The sequence below is a fragment of the Protopterus annectens genome, chromosome 1.part1, assembly GCF_019279795.1.
Source record: "Protopterus annectens isolate FY-2018-M chromosome 1.part1, PAN1.0, whole genome shotgun sequence".
NCBI classification, from domain to species: domain Eukaryota; kingdom Metazoa; phylum Chordata; order Ceratodontiformes; family Protopteridae; genus Protopterus; species Protopterus annectens.
In genome coordinates this window covers 1,055,662,442-1,055,675,939 of record NC_056726.1, presented here as the reverse complement: position 1 = coordinate 1,055,675,939, position 13,498 = coordinate 1,055,662,442, and the positions used below count along the sequence as shown (strand labels likewise).

Below are 13,498 nucleotides of genomic sequence, written 5' to 3'. Positions count from 1 at the left end.
TTGGCTAGGTGGGTTCTATCAATGAGCCAGTTTGCTACCCATCTGGTAACATATGGATTTATGCCTATTTGAGATACTTCATCTATTATACCCGAGTGGGGAATAGTATTGAAGGCTTTGGCCAGGTCAAAGTAGGAGCTGTGCATCATCTTCCCCTCATCAGTGCTTTGGTGACTGTCTTAAAGAAGTCAACCAAATTTAATAGGCATGACCTCCCCATAATGAAACCAGACTGGGTGAGATTAAGTGTTTGGAGGTTGCCAATGTCATTGTTAATGAAGTATATGGTAATCCACTCCATGGCCTTGCAGATCAGGCTAGTTAGGCTGCTGGGGCTATAATTTCCTGGATTGGTGGATGCTCCATCTTTGTGCAAAGGGATGACAGTGGCTGTCCTCCACTCGGCTGGCATGAAGTTGGCAGTCAGGCTTTGGTTGAATAAGGTGCCTAATGGTGCTGCAAGTTCCTGCCTGAGTTCATGTAGGGTGCAGCCTGGGATGTTATTGGGTCCCATGGGTCCAATGGAGGCTGTATTGTTTGCTTTTGAGAAGGCAGTGATGGCTTGCTCCCTAGAAATGAGTGGATGGGGGAGTTACACACCTTGCTGCTTATGCCAAGAAATGGTGTGCAGAATGAAGAATAGAAAGGAAGTTTTTCTGGTAGTTATCAAGATGGCTAAATCTTTGACCTGGCACAGGGTTTCAATAGTTCCACCTTCATTTGTCAACTGTTTGACACAGTCCAAGTCATGTAATCATACAGTGCTTTGGGACAATTAGGAGGTTGGGCTAGGATCCTTAATGGTCTCCTAGACCACCTATCTAGGACCTACTCATGAACCTATGAAATAGCATTGCTCCAGCCTAATTGAAACAATACATATTCTGCACTAAAGTGGCCACCTGGATTCACTTGTATTACATTTTTACAACCTTTGATAGAACTGGCTGTGGGCTGCTCCTTTGGGAGCACTGAAAATATGAAACCTCAAATGTTCCCCTTAAATGTCAATGTACAGATAAACTAAATGAGAACAGCAGTTGCTACAATATTCTCAGCTCTGCAGTGTGATACAAACAAGAAGAATACTTTTAGGAATGCCTTCGAGATGGATTGGAAATTACATTCTGTATGCATAATAGGAAGGGTTTTGTGTGAAATAATCACATATCTTAAGTATCATTTTACAAATAATAGAAAGGCACTGCATACATATATGAGTTATATCTGGCAGTTGGCGTAGAGGTTATGGTTGCAAGCTGAAGCTCCTGGAGTACAGGGTTTGATTCATTCAGTCCCTTGTTTGCCTCCGTGTGACCTTGCCACTTAACCAGATATTGCTCCCATGTTACTACTGAAAATGACTGTGTCCAGTGGGCCTACCTGCTTAACAAATTATTATTATTAAAACCAAGCTGCATACACATGAAAAAACAAACTGCATATCCCCCTTGCAATATATGTCTTCTTATAATGACCTAAGCAAAAGTTTTCTACTTTGCGGTAAAAATACCCTCAACCTGCCAGTGCAACCAAAAGGAAACAACAGATTTTAGGGATTGTAAAATAATGTGTTTTATCTGAGACTGACAGATAGAAAATGCGTTTCAAAATAAAATCATCAGAGGCAGGCAAATATTGTCATTATTTTTCCGCTCTGCATGTTTATATACTTCAAAATTGAGTAGAAAAATAGAGAAGTATGACTGTATGTCCAGTCATAACCAGATTGTTGTGTTCAAGACGTGGCAAGTAATTCACCATGAGAATAAAGGTTGAGAGGTGAATCTTGATTAGTGATTAGCAGTATGGTTTCATGCCAGGAAAGAACACTACAGATGCAATATTTGCTTTAAGAGTGTTGTTGGAGAAATGCAGAGAAGGTCAGAAGGAGTTGCATTGTGTCTTTGTGGAATTAGAGAAAGCATATGACAGGGTGCTAGAGAGGAGTTGTGGTATTGTATGAGGAAGTCAAGAATGGCAGAGAAGTATGTAAGAGTGGTACAGGATATGTAGAAGGGTAGTGTGACATTGGTGAGGACTATGGATGGAGTGACAGATACGTTTAAGGTGGAGGTGAGATTACATCAGGGATCAGCTCTGAGCCCTTTCTTATTTGCAGTGGCGATGGACAGGTTGACAGATGAGATCAGAAAGGAGGCCCCATGGACTATGATGTTTGCAGATGACATTGCATGCAGTGAGAATAGGGACCAGGTTGAGGAGACCCTGGAGAGGTGGAGATATGCTTTAGAGAGGAGAGGAATGAAGGTCAGCAGGGCTAAAACAGAATACATGTGTGTAAATGTGAGGGAGGGTAGAGGAATGGTGAGGATGCAGGGAGTAGAGTTTGTAAAGGTGGATGAGTTTAAGTACTTGGGATCAACAGTTCATAGTAATGGTTAGTGTGGAAGAGAGGTGAAGAAGAGAGTACAGGCAGGGTGGAATGGGTGGAGAAGAGTGTCAGGAGTCATTTGTGATAGACGGGTACCAGTAAGAGTGAAAGGGAAGGTCTACAAGAGGGTAGTGAGACCAGCTATGTTATATGGGTTGGAGTCAAAGCTGGATGTGGCAGAGTTAAAGATGTTAAGATTTGCACTGGGTGTGACTAGGATGGACAGGATTAGGAATCAGTATATTAGAGGGTCAGCTCAGGTTGGACAGTTTGGAGACAAAGCAAGAGAGGCGAGATTGGGTTGGTTTGGACATGTGCTGAGGAGGGACGCTGGTTATACTGGGAAAAGGATGCTAAGGATGGAGCTGCCAGGTAAGAGGAAAAGAGGAAGGCCTAAGATAAGGTTTATGGATGTGGTGAGAAAGGACATACTGGTGGTTGGTGTGACAGTGCAAGATGCAGAGGACAGGAAGAAATGGAAACAGATGATCCGCTGTGGAGACCCCTAACAGGAACAGCCAAAAGAAGATGATGATGAAGATGATGAGGTGAATCTTGACATCCTTCTTGAGTACACAATAATTGGAATATGATTGGCAAATCTGATCTTAACTCTTTGCACTGGATAGAACTTTACCTGCTCCCATGTACTGCAAAATTTAGAAAAAAAAATGTCTGGGAGAGCTAAGTGCTTTGCAGCTCTGAAAGTTAAAATACAATAAACACTGTTACAGAGAGTGACCACCTGAAGAGAATGGCAGCAAATATAAACATTTTAATCCAAATAACTTCATCCTGAAAGGAATGTTTAACAGTTTTCTGATGTTCTCCATTGTTGTTGACTGAGGGCTGTTAACACTCTCACGTAACACTATGCTTAACAGCAGTGAAAGGTCTTTATCAAAAGCTGGCTGTTCCCCTTTCTGACATCAGAAAGGTGCTTAACAAGCTTGTCTTTTCCATGAATCAAGAGCATTGTCATGGTGTTCAATGCAATAGAATATCTCTTTACTATCCTTATATGTGCCATCACATGAAACTCACAGTGGAGAGACAACATAAATTACGAGAGATGCTGAATGTGTGCCCTTAACTTGCTGACCAAGCCAAGATAAGAAAGAAATTCAAGAAGGTATTCCAAGACTTCCGAAAAATGGGAAGGAAAATGCCTGTGCTGTCTGGGGGTTGGATTTAGAAGAATGAACAGCACTAAGTCTTTTAGGACACTTAAAATATCTGTATTATAACACACATCAGACTTTCTCAATGACATTGAGAAGTGAGAGATGCATCCTGATTAAACCATTGCTATACATTCTTAATCAGTGTGAGTTTCATTCTGCAGAAATGTGAGCTGCATTCTGATTATACCCATGGAGCTGCATTCTGATTATAGCCTTGTTATACCTTAATCAGTGTGTCATTCTGCAGAAACGTGAGCTGCATCCTGATTCTACCCTTGTTATACCTTCTTAGTCAGTGTGAGTGTCGTTCTACAGAAACATGAGTTGCATCCTGATTATATCCTTGTTATACCTTCTTAATCATGTGTCGTTCTACAGAAACGTGAGCTGCATCCTGATTCTACCCTTGTTATACCTTCTTAATCAGTGTGAGTGTCGTTCTACAGAAACGTGAGTTGCATCCTGATTATATCCTTGTTATACCTTCTTAATCATGTGTCGTTCTACAGAAATGTGAGCTGCATCCTGATTATACCCTTGTATACCTTCTTAATCAGTGTGTGTCGTTCTACAGAAACATGAGCTGCATCCTGATTCTACCCTTGTTATACCTTCTTAATCAGTGTGAGTGTCATTCTACAGAAACATGAGCTGCATCCTGATTAGACCCTTGTTATACCTTCTTAATAAGTGTGAGTATCATTCTACAGAAATGTGAGCTGTATCCTGATTATACCCTTGTTATACCTTCTTATTCAGTGTGTGTGTCATTCTGCAGAAACGTGAGATGCATCCTGATTATACCCTTGTTATACATTTTTAATCAGCGTGAGTCTCGTTCTACAGAAACATGAGCTGTATCCTGATTATACCCTTGTTATACCTTCTGAATCAGTGTGTCGTTCTGTAGAAACGTGAGCTGCATCCTGATTCTACCCTTGTTATACCTTCTTAATCAGTGTGAGTGTCGTTCTACAGAAACGTGAGTTGCATCCTGATTATATCCTTGTTATACCTTCTTAATCAGTGTGAGAGTCGTTCTACAGAAACGTGAGCTGTAACCTGATTATACCCTTGTTATACCTTCTTAATCAGTGTGAGTGTCTTTCTGTAGAAACATGAGCTGCATACTGATTATACCCTTGTTATACCTTCTTAATCAGTGTGAGTGTCGTTGTACAGAAACGTGAGTTGCATCCTGATTATATCCTTGTTATACCTTCTTAATCATGTGTCGTTCTACAGAAACGTGAGCTGCATCCTGATTATACCCTTGTTATACCTTCTTAATCAGTGTGAGTGTCGTTCTACAGAAACATGAGCTGCATCCTGATTCTACCCTTGTTATACCTTCTTAATCAGTGTGAGTGTCATTCTACAGAAACATGAGCTGCATCCTGATTATACCCTTGTTATACCTTCTTATTCAGTGTGAGTGTCGTTCTACAGAAACATGAGCTGCATCCTGATTATACCCTTGTTATACCTTCTTAATCAGTGTGTCATTCTGCAGAAACGTGAGCTGCATCCTGATTCTACCCTAGTTATACCTTCTTAATCAGGGTGTGTCGTTCTGCAGAAACGTGAGCTGTATCCTGATTCTACCCTTGTTATACCTTCTTAATCAGGGTGTGTCGTTCTGCAGAAACGTGAGCTGTATCCTGATTATACCATTGTTATACCTTCTTAATCAGTGTGTCATTCTGCAGAACCGTGAGCTGAATCCTGATTATACCCTTGTTACACCTTCTTAATCAGTGTGAGTGTCGTTCTACAGAAACGTGAGCTACATCCTGATTATACCCTTGTTATACCTTCTTAATCAGTGTGTGTCATTCTGTAGAAATGTGAGCTGTATCCTGATTATACTCTTGTTATACCTTCTTAATCCGTGTGAGTGTCGTTCTACAGAAACGTGAGCTGCATCCTGATTATACCCTTGTCATACCTTCTTAATCACTGTGAGCATCGTTCTGTAGAAACGTGAGCTGCATCCTGATTATACCCTTATTTTACCTTCTTAATCAGTGTGTCATTCTACAGAAACGTCAGCTGCATCCTGATTATACCTTGTTATATCTTCTTAATCATTGTGTGTCGTTCTGCAGAAACGTGAGCTGCATCCTGATTATACCCTTATTATACCTTCTTAATCAGTGTGTCATTCTGCAGAAACATCAGCTGCATCCTGATTATACTCTAGTTATACCTTCTTAATCAGTGTATGTCGTTCTGCAGAAATGTGAGCTGCATCCTGATTATACCCTTGTTATACTTTCTTAATCAGTGTGTGTGTCGTTCTGCATTAGTATTGCTGATCTCAGTGATGAAATATAATAAAAACATTGTATTTTAAAAAATAAATGCAACAGAGCATCTTTGTGATGTTAGAGTACTGAGGAAGTAGTTACACTTAAAAGCAGCATCTGTGTCTAGAAAGTAACACATCTAGGCACACATTTTGATATACTTCAGAATAGTACAACACATATCCTGTAATGCAAGTTTAACACAGAGTTGTATTTTGGATTATCTTCTGTAAAACATACCAAAGAGTGGTCACGGATGTCATCTCTGGCAAAATCCTTATTCTCTGTTTTACAACCCAACAAAGCATATGTTTTGTCAGTGTCACCTTTTTGTGGATTATTCTGAAAAACAAAACACACTAGATTAGATAAGTTGCTATAAAGCAATTACTGCATCACATAAACTTTCCAAAGACTATCTTTATTTACTCATTCACATGTATTGTTTCAGTTAGTTTTTTATAATCTTCTTCTGGCTTTTCCCAGTTAGAGGTCGCCACAGCGGATCATCTGTGTGCTCATGACTGACAGTGGAGTTTTACAGTGTCAAGTTGCCAGCCCGGCGCCCAACCTTCCACAGAAGGCACACACATGCACACACTCATACCTTGGGCCAATTTAGAGTGTCCAATACACCTACTGCATGTCTTTGGGAAGGAAACCAGAGAACCCGGTGGAAATCCACGCGACCACAGGGAGGACATGCAGAGAATTGAACCGGAGAACCTCTTGCTGTGAGGCGGCAACGCTAACCACTGCACCACCATGGCCACCCTACAAGTTAGTTTTTTATAATATACTATATAATTAGTATTTACCATGCTTTAAAGTAATTTCAAAAAACAATTGCTGATGACATTTTATCACCCTTACAATACTCTCTTGTAATAATAATAGTGTGAAATATTGGAAACTGCAAACTTGCAATTTCAACTTTAGAGAGATTCTGTCTTGCCATGTGTTTATTGTTAATGATGTAAACTGATGTAATTTAAAACTGTTTCCTTTCTTGTTACTGAAGTGGAACATTTTAACACCTTTATCGAATTATCGATTGTGACATAGACAAAGTTAAATTTCTATAAACAGAAACAAACCATATTAAAATGTTCACAGTTACTAACATTATACATTACATATATTCTTCTGTACAAAATAATCAATCCAACAATACATGCATTGATCAGTTCTTGTCTTTTCTTAAACCTCATTCCTCCACCAAAACATATTTTCTGCATGCACTGCACCCACAACTTCCATTTGTTTCTAAGTAGTTTGCTACTACCCTTTTCTAAAGCTCCCACTTCCAGTTTTTTTTCTCTGTTACAATCTTCAAATATGATTGGTTTAGATTTTGATTTCCATTTTCTAGTAATTGCTTTTTTAGCAGCCACCAGAATTAAATTTAAGCAGACTTTACTCTGTCTAGGCAATTCAGATCCTGTGCCCCTGCTCAAAAAAAAAATGTGTTTTCTTAGTTATACTCATTTGTTCACCAAGTATTTCTGACAGAGCACTCTATAGGGAATTTTTAAAGTCTGCCAACTCATTATACTCCCAAAATATATGTTTCCAGTTACCTCTTTGTTCCCCATCACACCTCCAACATTTGCCATTTACCTGAGGAGAAATTCTTTAGAGTCTGGTTGGGGTATAAAAATACCTACGCAAGCACTTCTAAGCAAAGATCATAAATCTTCTAGACATTTTTGCATATTTGAAAGCCATACATATGTTTTCTCATTGTTTGTTTGGGAATAACTTATCCAGTCTCTTCTCCCAATCTTTCAATCCTCTTCTGATTGATTCCTAAAGTTATTGTGCAATATTTATATGACCTTCTAATTATCCCTTATTTAACAATGAAAGTGAGACCTTTTGATAAACGGAATGGCTGTTATTCCTAAAGATACAAGTCTTGCACAACTATGTGCCAGTGAACAGCAGCAAGCCAGAGACATGGAATATCCAAGCAAAAATATAGCTCTGCTTTAGAGTGCATAAATGAGGCACACAGGAATTGTGCAGAGAAATCTTGCAAGTGTACAAAGCCATGCAGTGAAATGCATACAGTGAAACATATAATCAATTCACAGTATGGCCGTATGCTACACTGCACAATCAAGCCATGCACTGAAATGCATACAATGAAACATAAACACAGTCCACAGAATGCCCATTTGTTACCTGCACAATCTATGAACATAGAAAATCTTGCCTGTGATCAATATATTTCAATGTAAAGCAATTCGTATGCCAGCAGTGTTTTGTGTGTGTTGCCATTTCCCCTTAACAGGACTGTGGCAAGTGTTAAAGCCATGTAGCTTTTATGGTACTTGCAGCTGCACTGGTATAGTGTCCACACGTGCTAGATGCATAAAGCTGAGGGAACGATGTACAGAAAAGTAGGAAAGAAGGGAAAGGGAAGCCGAGAATCACATAAAAGGGTAACACATAGCCATGTATAGGAATGAACAGGAAAACTGTTTCTGAAAGGACACATTTTTTCTTAATTTTGATAGAAGAGAAAAGAAGAGAAAAGAAGAGAAGAGAAGAGAGGGAAGAGAATAGAAGAGAAGGGAAGGGAAGGGAAGAGATGAGAAGGGAATAGATGGGAAGAGATGGGAAGAGAAGGGAAGAGATGAGAAGGGAAGAGATGGGAAGAGAAGAGAAGGGAAGAGAAGAGAAGAGAAGTGAAGCAGAGAGACGAGAGGAGAGAAGAGAAGAGAAGAGAAGAGAAGAGAAGAGAAGAGAAGAGAAGAGAAGAGAAGGGAAGAGAAGAGAAGAGAGAGAAGAGAGGAGAAGAAGAGAAGAGAAAGAGAAGAGAAGAGAAGAGAAGAGAAGAGAAGAGAGAAGAGAAGAGAAGAGAAGAGAAGAGAAGAGAAGAGAAGAGAAGGAAGAGAAGGAAGAGAAGAAGAGAAGAGAAGAGAAGAGAAGAGAAGAGAAGGAAGGGAAGAGAAGGAAGAGAGAGAGAGAGAGAAGAGAAGAGAAGAGAAGAAGAGAAGAAAAGAGAAGAGAAGAGAAGAGAAGAGAAGGGATGGGAAGAGAAGAGAAGAGAAGAGAAGAGAAGAGAAGAGAAGAGAAGAGAAGAGAAGGGAAGGGAAGGGAAGAGAAGAGAAGAGAAGAGAAGGGAATAGATGGGAAGAGATGGGAAGAGAAGGGAAGAGATGAGAAGGGAAGAGATGGGAAGAGAAGAGAAGGGAAGAGAAGAGAAGAGAAGAGAAGAGAAGAGAAGAGAAGAGAAGAGAAGAGAAGGGAAGCAGAGAGATGAGAGGAGAGAAGAGAAGGGAAGATGAGAGAAGAGAGGAGAGGGAGAAGAGAAGAGGGGAAAAATCAAACACAAAGTGAATGAAGGCAAATAAAAACAGGACAGATAGAGGTGGAAGTACATACACTAAGGTGGGGAGATATAGAATGTCCACAGAGAAACAGTGGCTAGACAAATGGAGATAGGAAGACTGGACAACAAACAATGTGTGGGGAATGATTCAGAAGAACCAAACCATACATGGCTGGTAATATGGAAAGATGCAAACAGCTGGTGGTTTTATCCTGCCATGGTCCAGATGGTCACACAAAGGATCCATCACCATGAGATGGAGCACCGTGGTTAGTGGTACAGGCCATAAACTACAAGGTGATGCAAAGACAGGAGCAGACCAGCTGAGCAAGTTTGAAGTCCACTCCAGGAAGCCTTCATTCCAGGTAATATATCTGTCTGCTGTTCTGTCCAGAGCAACTTCTCCAGCCTTCTCCATCTGTGGATGCACCCACTCAGGCAATAATACTGGGCAACTGCTCGTAAGGGAACAAACCTCCCTCTGGGAAAGGTACTCCCAACCTCATCACCTTGAGACATCTCACTCATAGCCTCAGTAGGGCTGGGACATGGTGTGAGCACTTGCTGAGCAAATTTGTCATCTCCTCTACATTGAGGAGACACAGTAGGAAGGTAGCCATAAGTGAATCTAGCTTGAAATTGGAAGGAATACATTTGACAGACATATCAGCACATACAGTGGATATAAAAAGTTTACACACCCCTGTTAAAATGCCAGGTTTTTGTGATATAAAAAATGAGACTACAATAAATAATTTCAAAACTTTTCCAGCCTTTAATGTGACCTATAACCTGTACAATTCAATTGAAAAACAAACACATCTGTTAGGGGAAACAAATATAAAAAATAAAAAATGTACAATACGCTGGTTGCATAAGTGTGCTCACCCTTAAAGCAATCCTTTGTTGAAGCACGTTTTGATTTAATTACAGCATTCAGGCTTCTTGTGTACGTACCTGCCATCAATTAAAGAGACTCTGATTAACCCCAAATAAAGTTCAGCTGTCGTAGTAGGATTTTTCTGACATTTACTCAGTTGCCTGCTACAGCAAAAGCCATGGTTCACAAAGAGCTTACAAAGCATCAAAGGAATCTCATTGTTGAAAGGTATCAGTCAGAAGAAAGGTACAAAAAAATTCGACAGCATTGGATATACCATGGAACCCAGTGAAGAAGTCATCAAAAAGTGGAGAAAATATAGGACAACAGTGACATTGCAAAGAACTAGACATCCCTTCAAAATTGTGATGAAAAGACAAGACAAAAACTGGTCAGGGAGGCTGCCAAGAGACCTACAGCAACACTGAAATAGCTGCAGGAATTTCTGGAAAGTACTGGTTGTGTACTACATGCACACAATCTTGTGCATTCTTCACGTCTGGACTAAGAGGCAAGGTTGCAAGACAGAAGCCTTTTCTTACACAGAAAACATCCAGGTGTGGCTAAAATTTGCAAAAAAATGCATTGTCTCCCAAATGCATGTGGGAAAATGATTTATGGTCTGATGAGACCAAGGTTGAACTTTTTGGCCACAATTCCAAAAGGTATGTTTGGTGCAAAAACAACACTTTGCATCACCAGAAAAACACCATCCTCATGGTGAAGCATGGTGGTGGCAGTGTCAGGCTTTGCGGTTGCTTTTCTTCAGCTGGAACTGGGGCTTTAGTCATGGTGGAGGGAATTATGAACAGTTCCAAATACCAGTCATTTTTGGCCCAAAACCTTCAGGCATTTGCTAGAAAGCTGAAGATGAAGAGGAATTTCACCTTTCAACATGACAATGACCTCAAGCATGCATCCATCAACAAAAGAATTGCTTCACCAGAAGAAAATTAAAGTTTTGGAATGGCCCAGCCAGAGCCCAGACCTAAATCCAATAGAAAATCTGTGGGGTGACCTGAAGGTGGCTGTGCACAAGAGATGCCCTCACAATCTGACAGATTAGGAGTGCTTTTGAAAGGAAGAGTGGATAAATATTGCCAGGTCAAGATGTGCCATGCTGATAGACTCCTACCCAAGAAGACTGAATGCTGTAATTAAATCAAAAGGTGCTTCAATAAAGTATTAGTTTAAGGGTGTGCACACACAACAAATTATTAGTTTAAAGGTGTGCACACTTATGCAACCAGCGTATTGTACGTTTTTTTTATATATATTTTTCGCCTAACAGATTTGTTTGTTTTTCAATTGAATTGTACATGTTATAGATCACATTAAAGTTGGGAGGCGATCTCTGCCTAACATACAAAGCTATGTCAAACCCAGAGATGTTGGACATGCTACACTTAAAGAAATCCCAATCTCTCCGAACCACATGCTCCAGGGACCTAAATCTTGTCACCACAATAAACAGAACATGCTGGAGGGATATATTTCTGTCCCAGAGACTTCCCATACTCTGGAACAAACTACCCATTCATGTCAAGCAAAGCTCCTCATTGGCCCTCTTTAAGAAAAATCTTGATGACTGGATGGGAAATAGAAAATTCACCCCGGGGATCACTTCTGTAGTACTGTTTGACAGGGGCATAGGAAAATAATTTTCTTGGGTGGCAAAAGCCAGGGAACCTTTTTGACTAGGTTTATATAGGCCCCAGGGCTGATAGCCTAGTACCTACCTATGAACCTATAAGATTAATTCTTTGCTTGTGCTGAAGAGATAGAGATTATCAGAGAACTATGGTGTCTTTAAGGAAAGATACTAGAATAAGAGATACAATTCCAGAAGTGTTTCCCTTTAGCTGTGTGACAACTAGCAGAATAATGTGTGTGTCTCCTTCACAAACATTCAGATATGTAAAAAGGATATGTAGGCATACACAGTGTAGAGTGTAGTCACCATGGCGTGGCTTGGTGCAGTTTAGCTCTTCTCCAGAACAAGGCCCTACAGAAAGCCGCACAAGATGTAGTAGGCATATCATGTGCAGTTCCACCAGTACTACCTCTGCTAGATGGATGATCCACATGGTAGCAGACCTATTTCCTGAGATCATGTTAACAAATACTTACCAGAAGGATCAACATACTTTATCAGCCTGCCAAAACACCCATCCTATCTAACCTTATTTACCCCTATTATAACCTGAAGTCCCTAAGATCTTCACAAAAACTTCTTGTATATATCAATAAATCAACCAATAGAGCTGGAGACTCTCTCTTCTCTAATACTGTTGGAAAAACCTGGAACCTACTTCCCTCTGAACTTTCCACACTTCCCTCTATTACTCTGTTTAAAAATAAACTTAAGCTCTTCCTGAAAACACATTGGATGTGCCCCTGTACTAAACCCGACTAACCAACTTACTCTTATTACTTGATTCAACCTTACCTTCTCATCTCTGAAATAATTTCATCTTAACAACTACTATTCTTCCTCTCCATCATAGTCTTACTTCTCACTATATTCTCAAAAAGTGACACATATAACTACTAGATGTATCACTGCACTGCTCCTCCATTTCACTTTCCTTTTATCTCCCTTTCTTATCTACATTTATACTATACTTTTTTTTTAGCTATTATTCTTTCTCAACATTTAATTGTAACTTCATTAGTAATTGTACTAAGTCTAGTCAAATATGTTATAGTTTTTTTTTACATATACTTTACATATATACTTTACATATACTTTTATAAATTTGTGACCTCTTAAAATTTCTGTTTTCTTTACGGTGAATGTATTTGAATTCTAAATATGTACTTCTGTAGATGTGAACTTTATTTGAAATGTGTGGAGCCTTTCTCCCCGGGCCTCTACTGAAAATGGACATATATCCAGCTAGACTAGCCCGGTCAACAAACGTAAAATAAAAAAAATAAAATAAAATGGAGCTTGACTTGTAGATATGCAGCAGTCCCATTAAGACGGGGTCTGAAATTGCTTTGTATGCCAGACAGAGGTCACCTTTGAGGAGTCTATCTGAGACTGAGTAGAAGGACTGGGCACTTAGCCTATCTGTGTAAAATAGATGTTTGAAGCCTTGGATTCTCCTGTTGAAGAACCTCTGTGGTCTCTCCAGCTGCTGCATGTGCTTTGTGAGGTACATGCTGAAAGGGGCGTTGTAGTCAATAATGGGTCTTATAAGGGCAGAATACAGGGAAGTTCTTCATGTTTTGCTGTTGCAGTCATTACATTTGGGGTAATCTGCTGGCAGGTAGCCCTCAGTCGGCCTGATTAACAAAGTCTTGGGTCCTGCATCGGTTGCTGTCCCTTCTTCCATGATGTCAGGTCATCAGGGGTATAAAACATGCAGCCGGCACCATTGCATC

General features: G+C 40.0%; 1 protein-coding gene across 1 annotated transcript in view; it reads right to left on the bottom strand.

Moving 5' to 3' along the window:
• Positions 1–13,498, bottom strand: part of LOC122815327 — a 741,432-nt gene that overhangs the window by 97,239 nt on the left and 630,695 nt on the right. Inside the window, exon 11 of the mRNA XM_044087743.1 lies at positions 6,129–6,230. Coding sequence (XP_043943678.1) covers positions 6,129–6,230 — 102 coding nt within the window. The remainder of the gene's footprint in view (positions 1–6,128; positions 6,231–13,498) is intronic.